Source organism: Hyalella azteca, unplaced genomic scaffold (assembly GCF_000764305.2).
Source record: "Hyalella azteca isolate HAZT.00-mixed unplaced genomic scaffold, Hazt_2.0.2 contig13679, whole genome shotgun sequence".
Classification (NCBI taxonomy): domain Eukaryota; kingdom Metazoa; phylum Arthropoda; class Malacostraca; order Amphipoda; family Hyalellidae; genus Hyalella; species Hyalella azteca.
In genome coordinates this window covers 17923-44090 of record NW_025943592.1, presented here as the reverse complement: position 1 = coordinate 44090, position 26168 = coordinate 17923, and the positions used below count along the sequence as shown (strand labels likewise).

The 26168-nt window shown below is 41.8% G+C and overlaps 1 protein-coding gene across 1 annotated transcript; it reads left to right on the top strand.

The window, feature by feature from the left end:
* Positions 1-554: 554 nt before the first annotated feature.
* LOC108668207 (brain-specific serine protease 4-like) lies at positions 555-25995 on the top strand (the record flags this gene model as incomplete). Its single annotated transcript, XM_018155380.2, has 6 exons — positions 555-658; positions 18171-18348; positions 18936-19017; positions 19233-19406; positions 20288-20426; positions 24865-25995. Coding segments are annotated over 6 exons (880 nt in total), but the record flags the coding sequence as incomplete, so codon positions are not given.
* Positions 25996-26168: the final 173 nt, after the last annotated feature.

Here is a 26168-nt window from a genome sequence, read left to right as displayed (position 1 = left end):
AACTACTGGCTGCATATACGGTACACCTCTCATGTAACCACCCGCTGGTTGCATGTACGGCATACCTCTCATATAACCACTGGGTACATATACGGCACACCTCTCTTAATTCACCAGCTTCAAATACGGCACATAACTGTTGTAATACAAGCTACACATATGGTACATCTCACTTACTAGCGCGGGATGCAAGAAAAAACATAAACTATAACTCACTGCATTTTTTATTATTAGGAGGTTTTAATTGTGTATTAACCCCATGATGCACAAACTGTTGGCGAAGTTCGGATAAAACTGGTAAATTAGTGTATATAATTTAGAGACGAAATGTGGCAGACGTTTTCATTGCTGAATGGCATTGGAAATAAATTAGTGTATATAATTTAGAGACGAAATGTGGCAGACGTTTTCATTGCTGAATGGCATTGGAAAAGTCTGAATACGACATGTATCGTCTTACACGAGACTCAATACGACATACTCACGACTGCATACGACATGTCTCGCCAAGCTCACTGCCGATAGAAGTGCCACTTACAAAATAATGATTGCAGGTGCCACAGCGACGGGCTGTGGGGGTTGTACGGTGAAGCTGCAGTCAACGCAACCCAGCCACGCATGCGGTTCGTCTGCCAGCCCCGACACCTCAACCCTCTAAGTGAGTGCGCCTGAATAACTTAGTATGTTTTGTTCATATGAAGCATTTGGTTAGACCTGCAAACGGTCATCCGGTTCACTTGTCAGGTTGCAGAGCGTTATGCTACTTATTAGCACTTACGAGTTTTTGACTGTGCACAGCAACGGTCAATCCCTAGGAGGGCTAATTAAAACAAACGGAAAAATTTATAACGCTACTTCAAATCATCGTGGCTCAGATGAGAGATAATCCAATTCGCTAGGAAATTTTTTTTCTGGAGCAATCTTAATTTACATAAAAAAATCAGGTCCATCATCGGATCAGGTCCATCACCTGATAAATCACCTTTCAAACCTTTCAAACTAATCAGGTCCATCACCTGTGAAAAAGTGCGTTGAATGCATCAAACCGTATGCATGAGCCAGCTTTAGGTGGTACGTGAGGCAGTTTTAAACATACTCGTATAAAATGAAAATTTAGTTGGAAACGGTGCAAATATATCTTTCATTATATTATTATTATTATATATATCTTTAGAAACCTGTATATAAAGATTGTTATTCGCGGTAAACTGGACAACAACGATTCATGCGGCGCTTGATGGTACCCTCAATGTGAGTAATAGCACTTGACGTTGTGGCACTTGACATTATTAGTGCTTTGAAACAGCCTTAGTTCGTCTTCGACAGGAACAAATTGTACTCTTATGTCTACACGCTGATGGTTGCTCACGAATCTTCGCCGTCTACACGAGGCAATTCTTATTCATCACCACGCACACGATCACTAACTACTACTTGCCGCAATCACAAACCCCGATATCACTCACCGTCACACAGCTGCTCTTTCGTCCCACCAGCCTTTAAGCTAAGTTTTAAATTTTCCTATATCACCTCCTAGCGGACAACCTCGGTAGCTATGTTCCTCGTGTCAACAAGCGTGGTTCACTTCATTGATGCTCGCTCAATATTTGAAACTAGCAGCCTACTAGCTATTCGGATTAGCAGCCTTCCACCAGTGAGTGTCGCTAGGAAGAGTGACTCATATCTGTTTCTATCATCTTTTGTATATACGACTATACCACACCATATACCAGTGTTTTCGCTTCCTCCCCTCCCCCCACCCTCATACACCTCAGGAGGCACTAGGAAAATGGTCGCAAAAGTGCCTCCACCAGGAGGCACTTCTGCCTCGAACCGGACGGGCTTGTCCCAGAGGGTAGAAATCAGTGGCCCCCCACCATCATCACGCCCAAGACTCCCATCTCACTCTATTCCATTTCTATTTCTAGGCCGTCGATCCCCGTCAGGGACTTGCCCCCCCCACAGAATCCCACACCTGGCACGTCCTCTGGTGCCTCGCCATGTTGGCGGCCGACAGCACCCTGTTGCACCCCGGACACTGAGCGACCCTCCCCCTCCTGGCTCTCCGATGTCTCGTCCCCCAGCGTCTTCCCTCACACGCCCTCCTCCCTTCCTGACCCACACCCTCCTCCTCCCGACTCTCACCTTTCCCCTACCGACTCTCACCTTTCCCCTCCCGACTCTCCCCGGCGCCTCCCTCCCCTCCTCCACACCGGCGCCAACGTCTAGTATCCCAACACACCCCCTCACATGCCTCGCGTAATTTCCCATCGTAATCCAAGTATTGCACCTCTTGCACTGTCTCCTGTCTCCCACTCCACTCGCTCCACCGGTACACGTCCTCTCATGATTCACTCTAGCACCCTCCGTCTCATTTCTCATACCACATATACTACATACAAACCTCACTCGCTCCACAGCTACTCTATGCATGCGCTTCTGGTGGTTGGTCAAGCCCGCCTTACTTCGGCAGACCTTCCCACACCCCTCATATCTGCACACCCAGTCATTCATTCTTCTAACATTCCTGTCCAGTCTCGCTACATTTGCTTCCCAAACGTTCTCATGCCCTTTCTGACATTCCCACTCATACAAATGCTCCATGCGTTCTTTCACCATGCCCTTCCATCCATCCCTATCTCTGCTCAGCCGCTCCACATCAGTCCAGTCCACTACCGCTTCCTTCAACATCCGCTTCCAGTACAAGACAGTCTTCCTCTTACGCCCTTTCATCTTCCCGAAACCTTCCAACCTCTCAAACCATCCTAGCATCATCGCTTTCGTCAGCCTCTCATTTCACATTCTCATAACATGTCTCACTCGCTTCAAAACACGCTTCTCTATCTTCCATCTCACACTATTTACACCAAACACTTCCTAACATCCCACATGTTCACCCCTCTCGCTTGCATTTGCCTCAGAGGCTGGCCATTCCGATCTCTCCACACGTATCTATGACACTTATCCATCCTGCGTTCCCGGTCGCTGCGGCCAGAACATGGAATGGTCTGCCAGCATCGGTGACATCTGCTTCTTCGCTGACGTTGTTTCGTCGACGCCTAAAAACAGAACTTTTCCGTAGAGCCTTTGAATCTTAGGCCTAGCCATTATCCAATTTATCATGGATTTTACTGGTTTAGCATAGGTGTTATTTGTTCTAGTATAGACGTCATCAGTCTTGGCATATGTCCTCTGTTTTAGCATAGATGTCATCTGTTTTTAGCATCTTGTGTTTTTTTAGCCGCTTGTAACGTGCCCTCGAAGTTCGATCTGAACGAGACGCCACGACAATCTCTTCGTGGAATAATAATAATAATAATAATTCTCGACCCTTACAGCCACCCTTTCACTCTCTACCACAAATTTCCAGCTCTCTTGATCCTGTTATTCACATCCTCTTCCGAACTCACCCAGCTCTAAAGTACTCTAATTTCACCCCCCTCTTCCGTCCCAAACTCAAGCACCACCTCTTTCTCCTCATTTTTTTGTTCCTCCCACTGATTCATCACTTCTTTCACTGCTCTCACACCATTCTCAATCTCACTCTTCACACCCACAATCGTTGTGTCGTCAGCAAACAAAGCCAAGGACACTTTTACTCTCACACACTCACTACTCCCCTTCTCCCATGCACTCTCTCCAGCAAACGAACCCCCTGGCACCCATCTCCAAGTCACCCCAACTTCTTCACCCCCGCTTCTTCTCGCCACCTCCGCTTGCCTCATTACCGCCTGATGGTACACATTAAACAGGATGGGTGACGTGGAGCACCCCTCTCGCAGGCACCCAGCTTTCACTTACTCCCTCCTTCTCTCTCATCTTGTAAACAGTCGACTCATGCAAATCCACAATCGTATCAAAACATTTCCCTTTCATTCCATACCTCTCAAGTAACCTCCACAAACCCGGTTTATTCACTCTCGGATACGCTTTTCTCAAATACAGCAGTCTCGCTACAGGCCACTCCTCTTCATTCATGCCCTCATTCCAATTCAGTTTCATTCTTCTCTTCAAATCAACCACGTCCTCTTGCATACGACCCATCATTTGCACCACAACCGCTGTCGACCTTCCCTTTCAAAACCCTGCCTGTTCCTCATCCAACAACCCCAAATACTCAGCCCACCACGCCACTCTCTTCGCTATCACCCTCGCAAGTATCCTGCTCCCCATACTCAACAGACATACCCCCCTATAGTTATTGCAGTTATTCCTATCGCCCGTCTTGCATAACGGAATCATAATGCCTACTTTCAAAGATTCATCCCAAGCCTCCGCTCTCTTCACAAACATTTCTCTCACCAACTCAATCACTCTGTCTCTCACTCCTTCATCAGCCCACTTAATATATCCAATCCTCACTCCATCTTCCCTAGGTGCCGACTCTTTCATATCTTCCATAGCCGCAACAATCTCTCCTCTTTCAGGCACTTCATTCAGTCGATCATTTGTCTCTTTCGCTCTTTCGCACTCTCGCAGGTCAGTCGCACCATTTACCGCCCGTTCTATCACTCTCGGCTCCTCTTCATAAATCTCGCACGTCACTCGTTCAAAATGCTCATTAAATTCATTTACAAAGATATTCGCACTCACTCCCGCCTTGCATCCCCTCGTGCCAATCTTCGTCAAACACTTGTACATGTCTCCCACTCTGCCTGTCGTACACGCTTCCTCACATTCCCTAATCTTATTCTCCCACCACTCTCGTTCAAACCGCCGCAACCGCCTTCGCAAAGCTCTCCTCGCCTGCTTCACCTCCTCTATCGCTCCAGCCACTTCTCTCCTCTTCTCTCTCCAGCCTCTGCCTCAGCCTTCTCCTATTAGCCGCCAGTTGCACCCTTTCATTTCTTACACGCACCGCCATGCTCAATCTCTCATTCAACACATTTAGCTCATCTTCATACCCAATTATCCTTCCATTTATTACCTTCATTTATTCTCTCATTTGCCTCAGTCATCCTCTCATTCGTTTCCACCTTGAATTCTTACCTCTTCTCCCGATCTTTCAACACCTCCCACTTTATCCTTAGCACTCTCCTCGTATTTCCTCCTGGCACTCTCCATCTTCTCCCCTTCACTCTCACGGTCATAACTACTGGCTTGTGGTCCGACAACTCGTATTCCCCATCCGTCCTCATCTTTTTTACCATCCACCTCCTATCACTCTTCCTCATCACAAACCCATCCAACTCGTACCATCTGCCATACCTCACATTACACCACGTCCCTCTCCTTTTATACCTCATGTACCTATTCACATACTCCAGCTTATGCTCCCCACACCAATGAATTAAATCCCTTCCTGCCTCATTCATATTCCCAATGCCATACCATCCGCACATCCCTTCCCTTTCATTCCCTCTGCCAACATTCGAGTTTAAATCTCCCCCTATAATCAATTTCTCACTTCCACCACACGCAACTTGATTCTCAACCGCTCTCGTGTACCTCTCCATACCGTCATCATTCGTTCCCCACACAGGCTGATACCAGACGCAACCCTCCCAAACACCACAGCAGTCACTCTCTCCTCAAACCATCTTTTCTGTCCATCTCCGAAACACGCCTCTAAAGCCTCAACTCTCAAAACCACAGCCGACTTCTTCTTCCCATGTACCACCAACACTCTTTCCTTTTCCTCACCCAGCCACAACACACCCTCATCATCCACACTTATTTCACTCAACAAAACAATCTCCCACCCTTTCCTCACAATCTTCTCTATCACTCTCCTCAAACGCCTCCTATTATGCTCTCTCATTGACAACCTCTGCACATTCCACGTCACAATCACTCTCTCACTCCTCTGCCTCCCGTCCACACCTCCATTCACAACCTCAGCCTCTCTCTCGATCTCTCCTCCTCCTCCTTCGACCCTCGTGACGCCTTTCCCTCCTCTCTTCTCTTCGCCTCTCTCCCACGCCCCTCCGCCCTCTCTACTTCCTCGGCCCGGGGTGTGGGTGAATGGACCGGAGTCCAATCACCCTAAGGGCTGCTACCAGCCTGTCCAAAACGGCTCACCACCGTCCGGCAGGCACCGATGCGGGCCCCCGAGTGGCCCTCGCCTTGAAAGTTATTGCAGAGGGGTCCGGGGCGGCTGGTCCCATCTTCCTCTGTTGTGAGTGAGGGGGTGTTGGGCATATCCCCTTGCGGCTTGACCCCACATTGCCCCCTGCCACCTGGTGGATCCTTTGCCGCTTCAGGGGCCAACAGCTGCTGGCCCCGGGCGAGTCCCCTTGCGCCACAGGAGGCAAACCACCGAGCAAGGTCCTATCTCACTCATCACGTCACCCGCCCTCATCTTCATCCTCTCGCAACCAGCCATCAATCTTGTGTGAGAACGCTCGAGACCCCAGACATACCGCATCGAACTGAAAAAAAATTACCCAAGGATACCGATGGACCGACCCAAGATATTCCCGACAACCTTTAAAGAACTTGACGCTCCATTTATCTGACTGACCGACACTGCTACCAGCTTTTACACTGTAAGTGGTGACGTTACTGCGAATGACAAACTGACATAAAAAAAACTACAGAGGCTTTTAAAAAAAATTAACTTACCGCCATTAAAACCTCCGATCTTAGAGCCATAAAGACCATTTTCATACGGTAATTCGACCAAGACGCAGGAAGCCACACCGCCGACGAAATTAAACATGAAATTACGACTTAACAGACTTGCTTACACATAGTGAAAGTCATTAAATTAAACATTACACCAACGTCATCAAAATAATTACCACAGATATAACAATAGCCAACCGCATACTCATAAATGGATTCTACAAGTACAACTCCAAAATTACCCATAACATTGCGAGCAAGAACAATGCACACACTAACTCACATACTACAAATGTTTCCAAATATAAGACCACAATACACAACAATGCATACTCACCACACCCTCTTGTTCCAAATGCGCCGAAAAAGACCACACATGCCCCTAATGCACTAATTCTGACAAGAAATGTCTCAACTGCCGCAACGACCACCGCACAATATCCGTCAACTGTCCATACAGCAAACAAAAAATGCAAAACAAACAACAAGGACAACAAGAGACTATCAAACACAAAAACAACCAAAGGTACATCGACATAGCCAAACGAGCAGTCAAACAAACAAACATTCCACAGCACAGCCTCACACTGACAGACAAGACGCTATATACTTAAGCTGACCGCAATTATTCTCAAAATTCTTATCGCCAGCCTCTCCCGACAATCCAAATTACGAAGTCAAACTACGACATTGACGCGGCTTTTCTTGACAGAGATTCAGCAAAAATATTCAACTTTTTCTGTAACCAACCGGAAACCAAGACTCCGGACACCGACTTCAACCTCCTAAGGGAATTTATTGATGACGACGACATGAGACGGTCCTCATTCAATCTTTCTCAAAAATCAAATGACGACGACAACCGAAAAAATTACCCTCCACCCCTGAAATCCAAAGCCCATAACGAAGACCTCGACCCTAGGAAAAGCAAAAACACCGACGAACACTAAAGCGAACAGTACCCGGACTCAGCGAACCGATCCCCATCAAACTATTTAGGAGCTCATGAGATATAGTAAAAACTCGCACGGACTCACCTAAACTATGGTTTGCAGACGAACTAAGAAAAAAAGACTATGGACTGAAGCTCTCGGTGAAGGATGCTGGCTCATCGGAAGTACATGAATACCTATAACGTGACAGACTGAAAATACATCAACTACTAGTAAATATCATTTTCCATGACACCTTCGCCAACACGGACAAATACTCGACAACAACCACCGAAAAGACGAAACACTCCACATTCAAACACCCATCACAATGAACCCCCCGCCCACCCTCTCTTAAGATAACACAACACAACGTCCGTCACTGGCACAACAACAGATTCACTCATGCAAATACCTGCATCCATATAGACCCAGACAATACTAATCAATTATCACTCCATCACAAACCACAAGACTCCACCCAAAATGTTCAATTACAACGTCCATAGCTACAACAAAGATAACACAATCCACTCCGGTGCTGCCATAGCAGTAAAACGCCATATCCCATACAAACTACACGACCACTTCCATACAGACATGCTCACAATCATAATAGATACCAACAAAGACCCATCACCATAGCAACTAAATATATCCGACCCTGCATAGACTATATCAACTACATTGACTTCCACACACTTTTGAATAGACCCCATCATGTATACCTCCATGCAGACATAAATGCAAGACACACAACATTAGTAAACAGTTCCTCCAACCACATAAGACAATTACACTCAATAATGTCCCAACGCAAATGTACCCACATGGGACCCTACTTTCCAATCTTCATCACCCACAATAGCACATCACCTGACAGAGTCCCGCACATCAATAAAGCATTCCACAACATACATCAACAGCCAGATCCATTACCCCGTCAGACAACTTTCCCATAATAGCCACCATGGCCCATACTTTCAGAAAAAGTTGAGAGATCGTAAGTTCATCAGCCGATCATTGACGGCCTTTCAAGCAAAATCCATCAATCATAGACAAGAAAATAGAGAGTAAGTACTTACGTTCACTTAGCGAATTTTAAAGGTATTGCCCCATCATATCTGCAAATCCCAAACAAATGTGTTCATCGCCCTCGTAGATTCTTCCATAGTGCAAACTGGACACTATACGAAGAAACATTATCGCAACACACAGTACCCACACAACCTGATCCTACACTAGAAGAAATTGACACGTACTTAGATAACTGGACAAAACACATACAGAATGCCACCGATACCTATATCCCCACCATAACGCACCGCATCATTCCCGGAATCAAACCCACTCATGAAAAATTACTCATTTAAACACAATACCAAGCGACTCTCCAATACATTCACACCCACGGTCCTTCGCTAGCGCTCAACAGACAACTCATCACACTACGTCATCAACTACACACAGCATACAGACACCTCCAAACACAGACATGGCAGGACCGCATTAGGACATAAGAAACACAAACAGATCACGAAAAATTCTGGTCATCCCTAAAACGCATGACAGGCTTCAACACCAAACTGCTGTCTATACCTTATACACAACAACATGCAACATGACTCACTCGAACAAAAAGAACCCATCGTCTGCAAACACTGGCAGGGTATTTTCACTCAAGACGACTTAGACAATGAAAACTTTGACATAGAACACATCCACACTGTACAAGACCACGTCAGCAACAACATGCACCTAATTCATAAATCATGGCGACCTCTCCCACTCCAACCCTGCAGACTTCTCACCTATCACCATAAGAGAATTACAACGCACACACAAAAAAAACATTAAAACAGAAAGCACCCGGCCCCCCCAAGCATCACAACCCACCCTCCAGCTCAAACACCTACCAAAAAATATAATCCACTATCTACTTTACATATTCAATCATGTTATTTCTGTCGGTAATTTCCCGGATTCACTAAAACACGTAATCATGATCTTCCTCCCCAAACACGACACTTCCCAACACCAAGTCCAAAATTACAGACCCATCTCGCAACTAGACATCCACGGGAAGCTTTTAGACAAAATACTCAACAATAGATTATACGAAGACATTTCCATTCACATAACAAAAGACAACACGGTTTTAGGAAACACAGAAGGACACTCACAGCATTAGCCACATTCCACGAAACACTAGCCATACACTTAGCACAAAGACACACCACTGACTGTGCTCCGCGATGTGACTTAAGCCTTTGACAAGGTCTGGCACACCGGACTCCCCATAAGTGATCATTCAATTCAACCTCCACCAGTCCTTCACCAAAGCGTTTTCAGACTACCTTGCAGACAGAACAGCATCTATATGAATAGGTTCTCATAGGTCCCCCACTACAACTCTACACAGCTGTCCCCCAAGGGCTTGTATCTCGCCCACACTAAACAGCTTCTACACCCACGACCTCCCACCACCACTACCCAACACGGACCACATAGCCTTTGCAGATGACATGACGCAAGCAACCACAGAACATTACCCACACCACACAGCAATACAAATACAACACGCCATACAATAGATCAACACCTTAGAAAATGTATGACTCATAAGGAAAAACACAAATAAATTCAAAATTATACCCGTTATTAGGCGAAACTCTTCCGATACCTTCATAGACAACACCCACTATCCACACTGTTAGAAAACACGGGCGAAAAATGTGCAACACACGTTATTTTTCGACGCTCATCAACCGCAATCTAGTCACTCGATAATTTACCGTGGATTGTTAGACTAGATGGCGCCACGGTCATCAGTCGAGTTAATACCTAGACGCGATCTTGAGTGGAAGCTATCGCTTAGGAGCTAATTTTATTCAATTTATTTTTGTTGGTTTGTACTATTTTTTTGTCTTTGGCTGTGATTTTTGTAAAAATGATTAGGTAGTGTGTGTTATTCAGTTGAGTTGCTCATGTTTGTTCTCCTATACTTTGAGTGTTGAAACTTTGAGTTGCGTTGTTTCGATCAGTCGATTGCTGAACTCTGTAGTGTAGACTAGAGCCAGCCAGTGATGCTTTGCAACGAGGTCGAGGAGAAACAACCTGTTATTTATTAAATTTTGATATTTTTTCAGGATATAGTGCTTCTATTCCTGTGGTATTCGAATAGTTTTATTGAGGGCATTGTTGAGTTGGATGCAGTAGGGACTAGGGAGGGGTGCATCGGCGCGGCCCGGGCGAACTGACTTTAGTCAGTTTACTGTAGTGACGATTTGTCTGACTATTTACATTGCTCACAAAGTAATTTTTGTAAGAGGTAATAAATGAGCAGGTCCGAATATCATATTGTATTGGAATTTTTGCAATTGAAGCTTCCCTTTAAAACCTTACTGACATTATGGTTAAACAAGTGAGCCAGCTTCTTGAAATATAGATGGCTCGTCTACCTTAGAGTTCCACTCTGATGGTCTCTTTTACAGTTGGCCAGTGAACTAACTAACCTAACTTGGTTAATATGTTTTGTTTAAGTCAATTTTATATGCCAAAACTTCAACAGATTAGTGCACAACTTGAAATTTGAATCTTATCACCATTGTTAGCCCATCACCAATTTCTAAATATTTCTGCTTTGTTACTTTAAATTCTGTGATCAGGTTGGAATTAAAATCACAGGTTGTGTGACAATATTGGCAACTTGGCTGACCTGAAACAAATTTTGTCCACTCTTAAATAAGTGAAGATTTAGTATTGTTACCCTATTATTCTCATCATAATAACATGCTAAAATTAGTAATATTAGTAAAATAAAGATTCAGTACGGAATAATAATTTGCATTAATATATTCTTTTAGTTGTTCAGAGCTTTGACTCTTGATGTACCAACAATCGGCCCACCAGCCCTACCCCTATTTGGAATTTTGGTCAGAAGTTTCCAAAATTGCTGCATTGCAGGCGAACATAATTGTTTCAGAAAGGATTTTAAGAAGATGCTGAAAAAGTTAAGCCGTTTTTCCTTTTTCCCACCAAAGAAAATAGGAAAATGCCATAGGGATGGGTAAAATTGGCCAATTTCACAGGCGTTATTGTCCAATTCACGGGTGGCTTCTGCCCAATTTTCCAGCTAGGGCCCTACCTGAGGCTGAGACAAAGAATGAGAGAGGCTACTTCAGTCATTTTTAAAAGTGTTGAATGTATTGTCTTATTATTAATAACAAATTACTTATTTACTAATCCATTAGTCTTTTAATAAAGGAATACCTTATTTAGTCACTAAATAAAGCAATACTTTATTCAGTCACAAAAAGCTACTTTCAGTCGTGCTTTTTTGTGCCTGAAAAATGTAGTGCTTTATATAGTGACTAAATAAGTTATTGCTTTATTAAAAGACTAGTCGATTATTAAAAAATTAATTTGTTATTATTGATGAAGAAATATGTATATTCAACACTTCTATATTTGACTGTAATGGCCTCTCTTCTTCAATGTCTCAGGTAGGGCTGGTGGGCCAATTGATTATACACAAGAACTCAAAGCTCCGAACAAATAACAGATGGTATATAATCTAAATTTTTATTACCAAATAAATCTTCACTGTTAATAATAATAGTAAATTTAGCATGATACAACTGATAGGGTAAAAATGCTGAATGCTGCACAAAATAGAAGGGTGGATTCAGTTTGTTTAAGAGCGTCCGACGTGTTGACCTAAAACATGGTTCCAGTATTTACAATACTAGAGTAAAAATATCTAGAAATGAGCAATGGGATAATTGTGAGGAAAAGATGCAAATTGTGTAATAATTGCTGAAGTTTTGGCAAATGAAATTCTTGTAAAACGAAATCCATCAAGCAAGTTAAGTTTCTTTTTAAAAATTCTATTTAGTTCTTCACTGCCTCAAGTTTATCTGTAGAAGACTGTAATAATATTTGCTTTGTATATATATAGATATATATATATTGCTGTTTCACAATTAAATATTAATTCCATTATTTTTGTTCTCATAATCAAATCAGAAACACATTAGCATCATTTTATTGATCTGAATTAGCCCAGCTCTCCTGTTTCTCAAGTACCTCATTTGAGGACATTTCTTTTCTTGCATAAAAACCTGCATTTTGTGTATCTCTTCACATGTCTGCCTTTTTAATTTACGTTATAACATTTTATTGTATCATTACTAGACACAGAATCACTGCTGTTACTGTCATTTATCCCTCATTTCAATTTCAAAATGAACCAATTAAGAAATTTATTTGTTAATTAGGCAAATAGTTTTTCAATTTTACGTAAAAAATCATCGAGGAATGATCCATAATGACAAAGAAATGCACCTAGGCTCAAATTAAGAAGCGCTCAGCAGCATTTCCGCCTGAAAGTCCAGACATTAGAAGTGCTGAAAACCATCCAAGAGCCTGGAAGAGTCTTCTTAAACAATTAAGTGAGTATTGATTACCATGTACAATTAAAGTTTCTATATTATTTTTATGCAATGCTCTATCCATAGAATATGATTTCAATGAAAACATAGGTGTATTGTACTGTGATTAGACTTTCTGGCAAGGCTTGCTGAATTAAACCTCTCTATAACAGTAGGTAATTTGTTTTATAATTTCGCAATTAAATTACAAATTATGTACTGATGCATTAGAGTTAGCATAATTTACAACACAACAATTATTTTCCAGCTGAATCACCTGCAGAGCCAGCCATGGAAGTGGAGACAGATGATCCCCTACAAGAAATATTGCAGTACCTACAACACTTCTCGGCATCATCATTGCCAAATACTTTGACTTGTGACTGGATTCCTTAGAAGTAAAGGTAAAGGAGCTGACTCTTCATGTGAGCTTTCCATGAAAGAGGCCATACGACCCATGCTCTATTCGTCTTTGGCAAGCTGCCTTAATTTTAATTTAAAGTTTGCAGAATCTTTCTCGGATTATATTCTGAACATTGTCAAAAATGTCACCAATTTATCGACACTTCACTGAAAGTCAGCTCCGATCTGATAAAAAAATATGCTAGTGAACTGTAGAGTTGATTCTGTTTCAATATTTGGATAATCTTATGCGTTGATGATTAAAACAGATATTGATTGTTTTAATTCCATATTTTCCCTCTCAGGACCGTCATTGGTGCACGCAGAGCAGCGCTGTCGTTCCATCAGCAAATGCGAGGTGCCGTGCCTCGTGGACGGACTGGTGACGCTTTTCGCTTCCCACTACGCCACAGACAACGAATAGCCGAATGAAGTCTGCGCAGCTGTTGTTGCGGGAGAGCTTTCAACATATACAGCTATCGCCAACGGGATAGTGAGGAAGGGAGACTAAGTCAAAGTGGTGACAGCCAGGCCATGGAGTTTTATTTTAAAATCCTAGGAACCTGATCATAAAAATCTAACGTTATGCCAATACAATGCTGACTATAAATGAACTTGAACCGAATTAAAAAAAACTACCAGCACGAGACCGATACAAAATTTGGGAATTCTTCTAAGCTGCAAGTTTTGACACCGCTTCCCGCCGACAAGAAGCCAGAACTCTGTTACGAACTAGGACTGCTGTCTTCAAGTAAAGTGCCCACTTTCAATTGACACTGATTCATGAAGACCGTAGAGGATCATCAGTTCCTAGGCGACGATCTACGACATTCGGGAGTTTTCAAGTCCTTCCGTCACCGAAGAGTATGGAGCATCTTCTTGGCACGCCAGAGTTTTGTACCCCACTGAAGTCCTTCGATTCAGCAACAGCTCGCCGGCGATTAGGGTCCATGCGAACCATAAAGAGATAAATGGAATCAGATGCCCACGTCCACCAGCAATAATCGAACACAAAGAATGGGTTTAACGCCCAACAAATATCAAGAACCGCCACAGAAGTAACACTATCAGAAGGACGCATGACTGTATTTATGAAATTTATTCCAACAGGAAAGGCACACGAACTGATATAATCGAAACCCTAACCATAGGGGGTAAACAGGAGGTAACCATAGAAACTAAGTCATACGAGTATATAACTTCCTTACCCGCCACTAAAATTGAGGCCAAGACATAATTCAGCAGAAATTCAGCACGCAACACCAACTAGTGTGCAAAGAGATGGAAAGCAGCTTGTGATAATCTGGGCCTTAGGTACAAATAACTAATTAAAAATTACGACACGCGATTCAATGGCCACTTCAAACCATGATCAGTAAAAGAATGCCAAAAGCGAAGGCAGCCCGCCTCGCTCGTTACCAGCGGAACCCTGGGCAACAAATGAAGCCTGCATGAGTTGCGCAGCTACACTGTGATGTCTGAAGAGGTATGTAATTCCCTCTGTAGGTATATTGTGGCCCGACAGTTTCTGCTTCATCAGCGTATTTTAATGTATTTTTTAAGCCAATTTCAGGCATTTATATCTCTAATCATTTGGGTATAATCGCAAAATTTAACAAGATAGGCATTTAATGGATTCAAATATTGATGAACCAATTGAGTGGCTGATTTCACTGCCAATTGTGGCAATAAGTCTCACAAATGTGCTCATCCAATCTTCTGTTTATGATACATTGATCATACTAAGGCCTCAGGTCCTCCATTTATTGATTTGAAGTTCATTGTTGGCCTTTTTCCAGGTGTAGGCTCCATCAGTTTTTATATCTACAATTATTTCGAACTAACTTGAATACTTTTTGCAGGTACTCTGCGAGCCTAAATCCTCCACCCGCAAGAGTGCATCCAATAGTGCTTTGATCAGTAGGAGAGGTGTCGACTGGGAAATGTCAGCTGTTTGGCCCGACCACGGAACCTACTGCCGAAGCTTTGGGTTTGACATCAAAATTTGTAAACTAGGTTCTTTGTACGCATCTCTAATTGCAAAACATTAAAGCTTACATGCGGAAATACCTATGGGAGAGCCATTGTACGGCCGTTAATACCTTGGTCCTCACTGTCTCGTATTTTGCTTCCAGTTGCATTGTATGTTTCTTCTGTTATACTTTTGAAGTGCATTTTATATTATTTACTAAGATTTTAGCTACTTATGTGCGTCTCACTTGAGCTGATATAGGGGCGAGTTCTATTCAGTGACCCGGTGAAGATTATCTCACAACAATACTTGTAGACCCTTTGTGTTTCTGATCTGGTCTTCAGAATTTTATAGAACTGATTTCACTTGTGATTCGCCGTGCAGAATTTTCATTTTGAACTTGAAATATAATTTTAAATAGGAATTGCAAAATTGGGAATAATATTCTTCTACCATCTTTATGTAAAATACGACCTATTTTCTACCATTAATCATGAGGCATCTATCAATTTACATCATGTTTACCCAGCACGAAAGGACATTGTCTTAGGAAGACCCCATGAGATGATGTTCGTAATCATATCACTACAATAAATTGAAATTATTATAAATTCCAATTAGTAATAGTAATTACTAATTCAATAGTAGGTAATTAGTACTATAATTAGTTGAATTTCAAATGGTATAATTTCAATTTCAACCAAAAAAATATAAGACCCAATTTCTTCAGTTCTTTATTATGCCTTTTGTAAAAACCCGATTATATAGTATGAACCTGCTAAAGAAAAAGCTATATAAATACAATAACGGGCAAACCGTTTTCTCCCGGGAAACGTTCCCACCGTTCAATTTAACGGTAAGTAACCGGCCACTGTAACGCCGGTGGAACGTTTTTTTACGGGGGTTTTTCTAACAGTGCATACACGAATAGAGGGACAGTTTTAGGTTTACACTTCACACACATGGATTCATCTCCCAAATAGCGGAAAGGAAAGCAATGACTCTCATCAATCTACACAAAATACACTAGTTCTACCACCTCCCACCAACTTAAAACACACTTTTTACCTCTCCTTTGTCAGATCATCCGTCGTTTGCCCTCCGATACCGATACACACCCAATCAAAATCATTCATTTCTAAACTGCAGACAGTACAAAACAAAGCTCTCCAATTTATCACAAACACACACTGGTACGATTCCACATCCTCCCAAATACTACACGAACAATGCGACATTCCGACAACAAACACAGTTCTTCACCAACATGCACGTAAAACTTGGTCCACAATCAAAACTTATGATCCACAGCTCTTCAATCAAATCACATTCTTCCCAGACGCCATAGCAAGGCAGCGCCGGTTATTCAAAAGCTCCACATTACACGAACTAGGTCCTAATCCTTCACCCCTTCACAATTAACTACACAGCGGGCCATGCCGCACCCGAGCGCCGGTTCTTCTCATCACGTCTGGATGTGGCTGGTCCCATTTCAACCCACATCATCCTATACACAACTACGCTGACGGACTAATGGAATTCACCGAGAGTGACACACAGCAAAGACGTGACCGATGAACTATTGAAAACCATGCAACACCTGACTGCCCCCTCTGAGTCTTGAGCGACTCACCATCATCTTATCAATATAACCGTCGTCCCCTTCATCGTCATCATATCATCTCTTGGAAAAGAAAGAGAGCGAAACCGCATGCAAATATTATGAGCACGCATTATTTTATTTTGTGTAACAAGGCCCATACCCAGTTAAAATTTAGGGCAGGGAATAGAGCAGGCCGTCGCCGGCTGCAGAGCCGACGTAGAGACGCGACAGAGCCGCGATAGAGCAGAAATGTCCGCTTTAGAGACGATATCGCCAGCCGCGTATCAGCGCTAATTTGCTTCTGAGTACCTGCCCAGGTGTGCTCTGTCCTGCCGTCACGCAGCCCTTACTGAGCACCGCCTGCTCAAACCTGCCCAACGCCTGCTCTGGGGCGGCTCTGGCATGCTAGAATTTTGTCTCTATATCAGCCATGGCGCAGCGCAGTTTTAAGGATAGATGGCCGGTTATAGTTTCACGGCTCCATCCTGCTAAAGCGCGACCAGCCCGGCTAAACCCGGCGCCGGTCTCGGCTCAAAATTTTAACTGGGTAGTGTAAATAGTGCGTATAAAGAACCACTACTTAATTTCTCATCACCCACCCGCCAAAAGCATCAAAAGCATTGACGGGTTCATTTCCTCCCTCCCAAATCCAAATACTCCCCGATCACCTACAACCCACCCAAATGTGCACAGTGCGCCTTTCACATCTACTGTCCTTTCCATTCCAACTTCTTCTTTCTGGCCAACCTGCGCCACCTTTTGTTATCTTCCACACTTTCCCAGTGGCACCGCAACAACAACAACAAATCGGTAGTTGCCTGCTCTCGCTACGTTCCAACATGTAATTTGAAATAGATTCAGATTTATTCCTCTCTAATCACGTAGTAGTTACTCAATTTTTATTAAGTTAAGCATTTCCTTTGTGCCACCAAAGTTCCTCCTTTAGTGACTGAACTCTGTCTTCATGTGGCTGTACAGCTCATCGATCGGCTCCAGCAGCCATGTTATCTGTGAAGGTTACAATCCAATCAAAGTTGATAATGTATATTTAAATACTTAGAAGAAGTTGAGAAATTTGATTCTCTCGAAAGCTTGACGGGTGAAATTCCTCATGAAATTAGACGGACCTATCTTCAGCCAAACTTTTTTCTGCCCTTTGAATTTGGATACGCAACCTTCCCCTTAACGTTCTCACTCGAACAACCCTAACAAACCACTGCTTGCTTGGGACTGTTGATTGTTTTTTCATTTGTCCTTCGTAGTTTGTGGACGGAAACCCCGATACCGGCGCACTGAGGCAACACAATACGTGCACGAGTTTTTCGCCCCGCGCAACCTCTCCCCGTGGCTGCTGGGGCTCAAGAAGCGGGGGCGCTACGAGTGCAGCGCCACTCTTATCAGCGACTCGTGGCTGCTGACGGCAGCGCATTGTGTCGCCAGGTACTCTCACTTATTTTAGTGATTATTAAAGCTTTTTAATCTGAAAGTCCACTGGCATCATCATGAGTCGTCAGATAAAATAAAATTTTGAGCATCAGAAGCTTCTGCCAATTTAATAGTTGACAAATGGTTCCCGTTTCCTGTATTGAGCCTATATTCAGCACTGGTATTCAATTATTGATAATCATCATATATTTGAGTTTCTTGACCCTTGGTGCAGAACTAATAGCAGTTAAACACTTAGATTTAAATTAGCCGTCTTACACCAAATTCTATCTGCCTGCGGTGTACGCAATAGTGCAACGATCAGTTTCTCTTATAGTCGGATACTGTTTGACTGCCGGATATTGTCGCTCTCCATATTTTTCGAATCCTTCACCGAATTGTCATCAAGCGTTTGGAATATACTCATGATTGTAGATAATTCTGCCTTAACTTTACTTCTATACATCCTAAAATTGCACTTTTTCCGCATGTGTAAATATTATTTTGAATTTCATTCTCATCGTAAGTCGTACATGTGCCTCAATATTTAGTCATTGCTATCATTTCAATCAGTAATTTTATTCATCAACTTTGTTCTGCAGTTCGCTGGAGAGCCAAAACGAGACAATGGACCCTAGTGACCTGAAGGTGCAGCTTGCACCGAATCCACGCGACGACAGATACGTAAGATTTTATTCTCCTCGCATGACTTATCTTCTTAAAATGATGATTGTTAGTCGTAGTTATCTCTTTTTGCTGCATTTAATAGAAAAATATTAGCTTATTCGTGACTTTTCTCTGAATTTCATGATGACCCTTGTGCTCTCGTTCTCGTAGCATCACACAGTAACGCAGATGAGAAGCACGATCCAAAACTTGATATCTGTGCCCATAAATAGGTGGCGAAAATCATACTTCATCCTGACTACGAGCCCGCTCAACCACCGCTTAATATTCCGCTCAACGACCTCGCTCTCGTGATGCTGGAGGAACCGTTGATCTTCAGCGAGAGAATGTACCCCGCTTGCATAGACCTGGACGGGGAAAACTTCATCACCGACTCCATTGCCCGGGTTTGTACAGCTCATTGGTCGTGGCATTAATTGCAAGGACTCTGACTGAAATAACTCTGTTAATGACCACGTAACACGGAATCCGATAACAAATAAGATGGCGCAGAAATTCACCATATCTTTATATATAAAAAATAAAATCTAGTAGGTAAATATAGTCATTTTATAATCAAAAATTCAAAGTCAGACATTAAAACCTAAACTTATACAGTAATACTGGCCTATCTGTTAATAATCTTAAGGGGAAGTGAACTGAGTGCGGAATTTGAGCTAGGCTTCTGTTTGAAGATATAAAGATTTTCTATTTGACGATAAGTCCCTAGCTTAAACTCCGCATTCAGTTCCCATCCCCTTGAGATTGTTAACTGATAGGCTAGTGTTGCTGTGTTATATTAGGATGAATTATCTTTTATTTGTGAATTTTAACATTTAATGTCTGAATTTGAATTTTGCGTATAAATGACTTTATTTACTTTCTAGATTGCCGTTTTTCTTTATAAAGATATGCTGAATTGGTGTGCCATCTTATTTGTTTTGAAGTTACTTGTTAATTTGTGATTTAACCAATCAAGTGATTTTAAACTTTTATGTGACCACGTAATGTTCTATTGATTTTTTTTCGATCCGAGTGAACATTTCGCATGAGTTTAGATTTGATTTGTTAACATTGAATTTTTCGTTAAAATAAAATTTGTCGGAGTCTTTTGGTGTCGTGATGTGATGAGGCTCTCCAATAAGGCGTTAGTTCCTATATCGCATCAAAATGAGCATTATCATTTTAGTTAAAATGTATTTTTTTGTTGCTGAATGGTACAGTCATGAAAATATTTCTTGATTTCCTTTTCTTGAACATATAACTCATGATGAGCCTTGCCGAGCAGGCGTTCAGCCGCGCCAACGGTGTGCCAAGGTACGAGTACGATGAGGTGCTGCAGGAGCTGGACCCGGACTGCCACGGTCCCGTCCCTCGGTGCCGGTCCTGGCACATCGAGGACACGCAGTTCTGTGGCCTCGCTCTTGGTGAGAGGTTTTTTCCAGACTGTTGATATCTTTGGTTCGCCTAATCTGGAGCAGTTAAGCGAGATCGTATGAGGAGAAAGTGGTTACAGTGGGACATTTAAACTATTCCGTATATTCAAAAACTTTATTGAAACAAAAGTTTCAGCTAATAATAACACACAAGTTAGTGCACTGAGTGACGTAGCAGAGAGACGTGTTGCCCTGTCCTGAATTCCTCAGTGAGCAACGTTTTGTTTCAAGAAGTTTCAACTAAACATTTTTCTTAATGTCTGAAATGAAACAAAAGTGCTTATTTCGTGAACTAAAGCTAGATATTGTGTGATTTATTGTTACACAAAACCTTCAAAATTAATTTCATCAGATATATATTGACTTATTTCATTAATATTAAAATGGTGGCCGAATGATCCAGAAATGGTGTTTAGGGGTGCGAAGTCCAACTGATCCCACGAGTCCAACTGATCCCAATATGTTTGAGAAATATTTATGAAAACTTGTATAGGTAGAAAGTAACGCCATGACTATTTTGGGTCACTATTCCGAAAACTAAAAAGAGAAAGAAAGAAAGAAGATATATTGATTACCGAACAATGAGGGAAGCCATTCAAACTGTAATTGATGGGACTCCTCTTGATGCAAATTCATGAAAATCCTCTTCATGCAAATGAAGAGGAAAGATAGAACAGGCTCTTTCAACCTAACTGCAAAACGAATCAGATTTTTCACTTGAAGAGAAAGAGACGCAACAAGAGGAAAACGTATCTATATATATTCATAATATATAAATAGATGTTCAACTAAATGAAGTTTACAATCGTATTTTGGAAATCACCATTCATTACAATACATAAAGGAAGCGATTTCAATCGTAAATCTTGTATTTTAATTCTGCACATCCTAATGCAGCTGATCTTAAATCACACAGTGTGGACGACATTAAATTCACTCATAGCAACCCTAACAAACGCTGAGTATAATTTTGATGATATCATGATGAGGTGAAGTGTCTTTTTGTACCCCACAGACTGTCCCACACTTCTCTTCGGTGAACAGTGGGACATTTAGCCTAATTTTGTACTTTTATTATTTATAGTAAACGAAAGAGTTACAATCATTGCTTGGGTACTTAGTAACGTAACAAGGGATTTGATGTTTAATTTTTTTAGCAGTTTGTTGTTTATTAAGGGAAACAATCCCGCATTTTCTTTTAACTCTATTGTCCTATGGCACCACACTTTCCCTACGAAGGTTTAACTGAATTATTGCTTCGTGCACGATAGGTACATCGTGAAGCTTAGGAATCACCAATCTCTCGTCACTGCTCAAATATTGTTAGTAAGAACTTCATTAAAAATTTAAAAGCCAAGAAAACGCCACGTAAATTCATTATATCTTCAATGAAAACGTTTCAGAGACCAGCTCCATCAGCAGTTCGAAAACTTTTTTGAATACAAGGACTATCACCAGGGAAAATATTAATATGCACTAATGAGGTGTAAACTTAAGTAACGAGAGAATGATTGACGAAACCTAAATAACCTATCGATGTACAATTTCAATAGGATAAAAACTGTACGCGTTATTGAGACAAGATTTCCGTTTAGAAATATACAGCGGTTCGAAAGCCCTCCAGGACCACCACAGGTACATAGTACAGAGTCTTTGAATAGCTCTCAGACACAGTTACGTTGACGGGTAAAAGTCGTATTTTTTTACATCCTGCGTTGTGCATAATTTTACTTGAAATTCCTTTATCATTGCGAATTTGTTCTTGTAATTTTAATTTAAAGTTTACTAAAGGAGGAATACGAAGGCTTTTGTTTAAATTTTATTGCCGGTGTAAAGCCCGGACAAAAGTACGTAGCATAATGGGTTCAGATGCGTAATATTAAATTAGGATATGTGAATTGATCGAAATAATTCCGTCATGTGCATTCCATTGATATATTTAATAATTTAGCTTGCAACAAGTCGGTAGTTGAATTATTGTTTATTTAGCTCGCTTAGGAAAGCCTCATGACTTAGTCCCATACTCCAAATGTACAGCAGGGAAAGCCTCGTGACTTAGTCCCTTTCTCCAATTGTACAACAGGGAAAGCCTCGTGACTTAGTCCCCTACTCCAATTGTACAGCAGGGAAAGCCATGTGACTTAGTCCCTTTCTCCAATTGTACAACAGGGAAAGCCTCGTGACTTAGTCCCTTTCTCCAATTGTACAACAGGGAAAGCCTCGTGACTTAGTCCCTTTCTCTAGTTGTACAGCAGGGAAAGCCTCGTGACAAAATCCCCTACTCCAATTGTACAGCAGGGAAAGCCATGTGACTTAGTCCCTTACTCCAATTGTACAGCCGGGAATATCAGTTTTTGCTCGTACGTAGATGGTTTTGTTTATGGAGGATGTGTGCAATGAAGTAACTTTAAATAAAGACTATAAGAGGAGCGTCTGGGTAAAAAAACTCGGTTATTTACTGACAGATCACATTGAAACTTGGTATACATATGTAAAACAGAAAAATAGACGGCTTTTATTCATGTAAATTTTTCGAAAAAATAAAAGAATGCGTGAAATTCATAGGAAACGGTCAAAAAGGGGTACCGTATAATACTGTCTCCACCTAGGATTTTCAAGCTACAGCATCGAGACGCATATCATTCGATGCGTAAAGACAATATCGATCGATTCGTCGTAACTTTTTTCGAAATTCGAATTTTTGTGGGTGGGGTCATTTCTCGTAAAACTTTCGAAAATTTTTCGATTTCCCCCTTTTCCCCTCCTTTTTTTCAAAATATTTTCATAACTATAACGAAATTGAAAAAAGCTACTACCAATCTCTAGATCTTTTATTTGTGAATCGGACGGTATATGGGAGCGTCGGGGTCCAAAATCGACAATTTTGGCTTTTCCGGTTTTTAGTCCCATCTCAAAGCTGACATTCTGACCTATCCAACGGTACCAAAACCATCTATGTACGTTGATTTATGCGTTCATGACAGATCGCAAAAGGGTTAGGGGTTGTGGAGTTCTTCAGCATTTAATATAGGCAATAATGCCTGGCAATGCACTTAAATAGCCAGTCTGAACACGCTCAACTTTAGTTACCCGGCTGCAGTCGTGCGGGATGGCTCGCGTGCAGTTGTTCGCACCATCCTTGACAGAAATTGAGCTCCAGTATCGTCTAGTCTTGCATCCTTGAATGCCTATTTCGAAGCGCGCGAGACTTTGTCGTGCTCTACTGAACACTCACACTTATTGCCACTGCAAACCAATCTCCTCCTAGAGTTTTTAAGCTACAGAAATGAGAGATACACCGTTCGATTTGCAAATAAAAGATCTAGAGATTGGTTATAGTTTTTCTCTATTTCGTTATAGTTTGAATAATATTTTGAAAAAAGGGGGAGGAAAAGGGGGAAATCGGAAAATTTTCGAAAATTTAACGAAAAATGGCCCCCCACCCACATGAAATCGAATTTCGAAAAAAGCCAGATAGATAGAATCGATAGATATGGTCTTTACGCATTGAATGAGATGCGTCTCGATGTTGTAGCTCCTTTTTTCCTTTCATTTTTCGAAGAATTAACACGAATAAAAGCCGTCTATTTTTCTGTTTTACATATGTGTACCAAGTTTCAAAGGGATCCGTCTGTAAATAACCGAGATAGTTTTATACCCAGACGCTACCCCTGCTCCAATTGAACAGCAGGGAAAGCATCGTGACTTAGTCCCTTACTCCAATTGTACAGTACAGCAGGGAATATCTGTTTTTGCTCGAACGTAGATTGTTTATATTTGTTAAGGATTTGTGCTATTAAGTAACTTCAAATAAAGACTATCAGTGACCAGCATGCCGTGCGATCATGGAGACCGAGTTGGAGTATTCGGATGACCCCAAAGACGTCACACTATTCTGCGTGAAGGCGCTCAGTAGAGTGAGAAGTACACTCGGCAGAGTGAGATACTCGTTTTGTTCTTTGATGGTTCGGATTCAGGGATTTTTGGAATTGTCGCATATTTTAAAACGGAAATCTTGTCTTAATAACGCGTAGAGTTATTATCCTCTTGAAAGGATAGGGAGTGCTTACTTGAGGTACTCACTTGATGGACCTCTATAAGTACTCCGTTGAGGTACTCGCTTCTAGTACCCACTTGAGGTATATATTTGAAGTGCTCACTCGAGGTACTCGCTTAAGGTGCTAATCTGATGTATTCCATCGTTTTTACAGAGGATTGTTTGAACCTGTACAATAATTATTGGAACTGCAATATTCATCCCGTATGCTTCTCTCTTCCCCCCGTGTGGCTTCTACTTAGTCATACACCTCCATACACAATCAAATAACAAGGAGAGTTAATTCTGACTCTTCTATATTGAAATTGTTCATTACCTTTGAATAGGCGTTATTTGACTACTTACTATTGTTTGTTTCGGATTTCCAATCAGAAGAAAACAAGAAGCTGGTTGGGGGTTCGTCAGGAGGGCCGTACATGCAGAACCTTACTCCGGACGCCGAAGAGAGCTGGGCTATGTCCGGCGTGGTGTCCGCCATCTTGAACAGAGCAAACTGTGATCAGCCATTGACCATTTACACCGTTGTCTATCCTTTCAAAGAGTGGATAGAAAACGTGGTTGAGGGTGGTCAATAATGGTCGAAAAGCAAAGTCTGACTCGTTGCCTGTTACCCATAAGGCGGACCGTGATTACCTACCGGAATTGCCTGGGTACGTTGCCTTGAAACCTCATAGACGATTCTTATTCAAACTTAGGAAACGGTTACTACTTGGATGAACAATATGCACAAAGAATCCTGATTAAAGTCACCAACGACCAAAGTATACTACGTACTGCAGGTCATGTTCGGCAGGAGGCTATTGAGTATTTCATCGCTATCAGAACTACTATTCAGAGATCTGTTCACAATAACGATAAAGCGGCTATTCTTACCATTTGGTGAAAGTTCACACCTCACAGACTTTTATCTAGCTAGTACCTACTGCGCAGAAAACCGAACTTACTGAGCACCATACATAATTTTTAAAAACAATGCGATGAATCCACTGAAATGGTCTGCCCCTAAGTTATGAGGACAATCGAAACACGACAATTGCAACTCATTTATTATGATATTCCCAGCATGGTTTTTTGGCGTCGTTTATGTAATACAAACAATGCCTAGACAATCGCTTTTTATCTCCGATAAAGTTCACTTCTGCGGAAATGAAGTTCGTTTACAAAATTTTTAAAGCGTTTTATCTTGGACTGAGATGATTATAACCGACACAATAATTGTTTACACAAATGTATCTTACATGACTTATTTCTTTCACTTTTCTGCCAATTCTTACGACTGGATGTCCGTGGTCGGTGTCATCTTGGCTTCTTGATACCCCTGATCGATAGCTTTCCTTGTACGCCTGTTCCTCTTCTGCCATTTCTTTAAGAACCTTCATTACAAAACTGATTTGAATTCATTGAAGTCATTCATTTTTTCTCGAAGCCTTTGTAATTCAGATAAATTTCCCGTCAACCCCAACTCTGTATTATTAACTATAATATTTCATTTATCATTGATAATTACCAGCTTTAACTATCAAATTCTTTACTTCATTTACTCGAGTATCATCAATAATTATCTAACCTGTTATCCTAACATCGATTCAGTAAAGAGTAAGAGCAATTTCCGTTTTTCACTCTCCGAAACTCAACACGGTCATTCCCAGTTACAATTTTGAGACGGTACCGGCGCA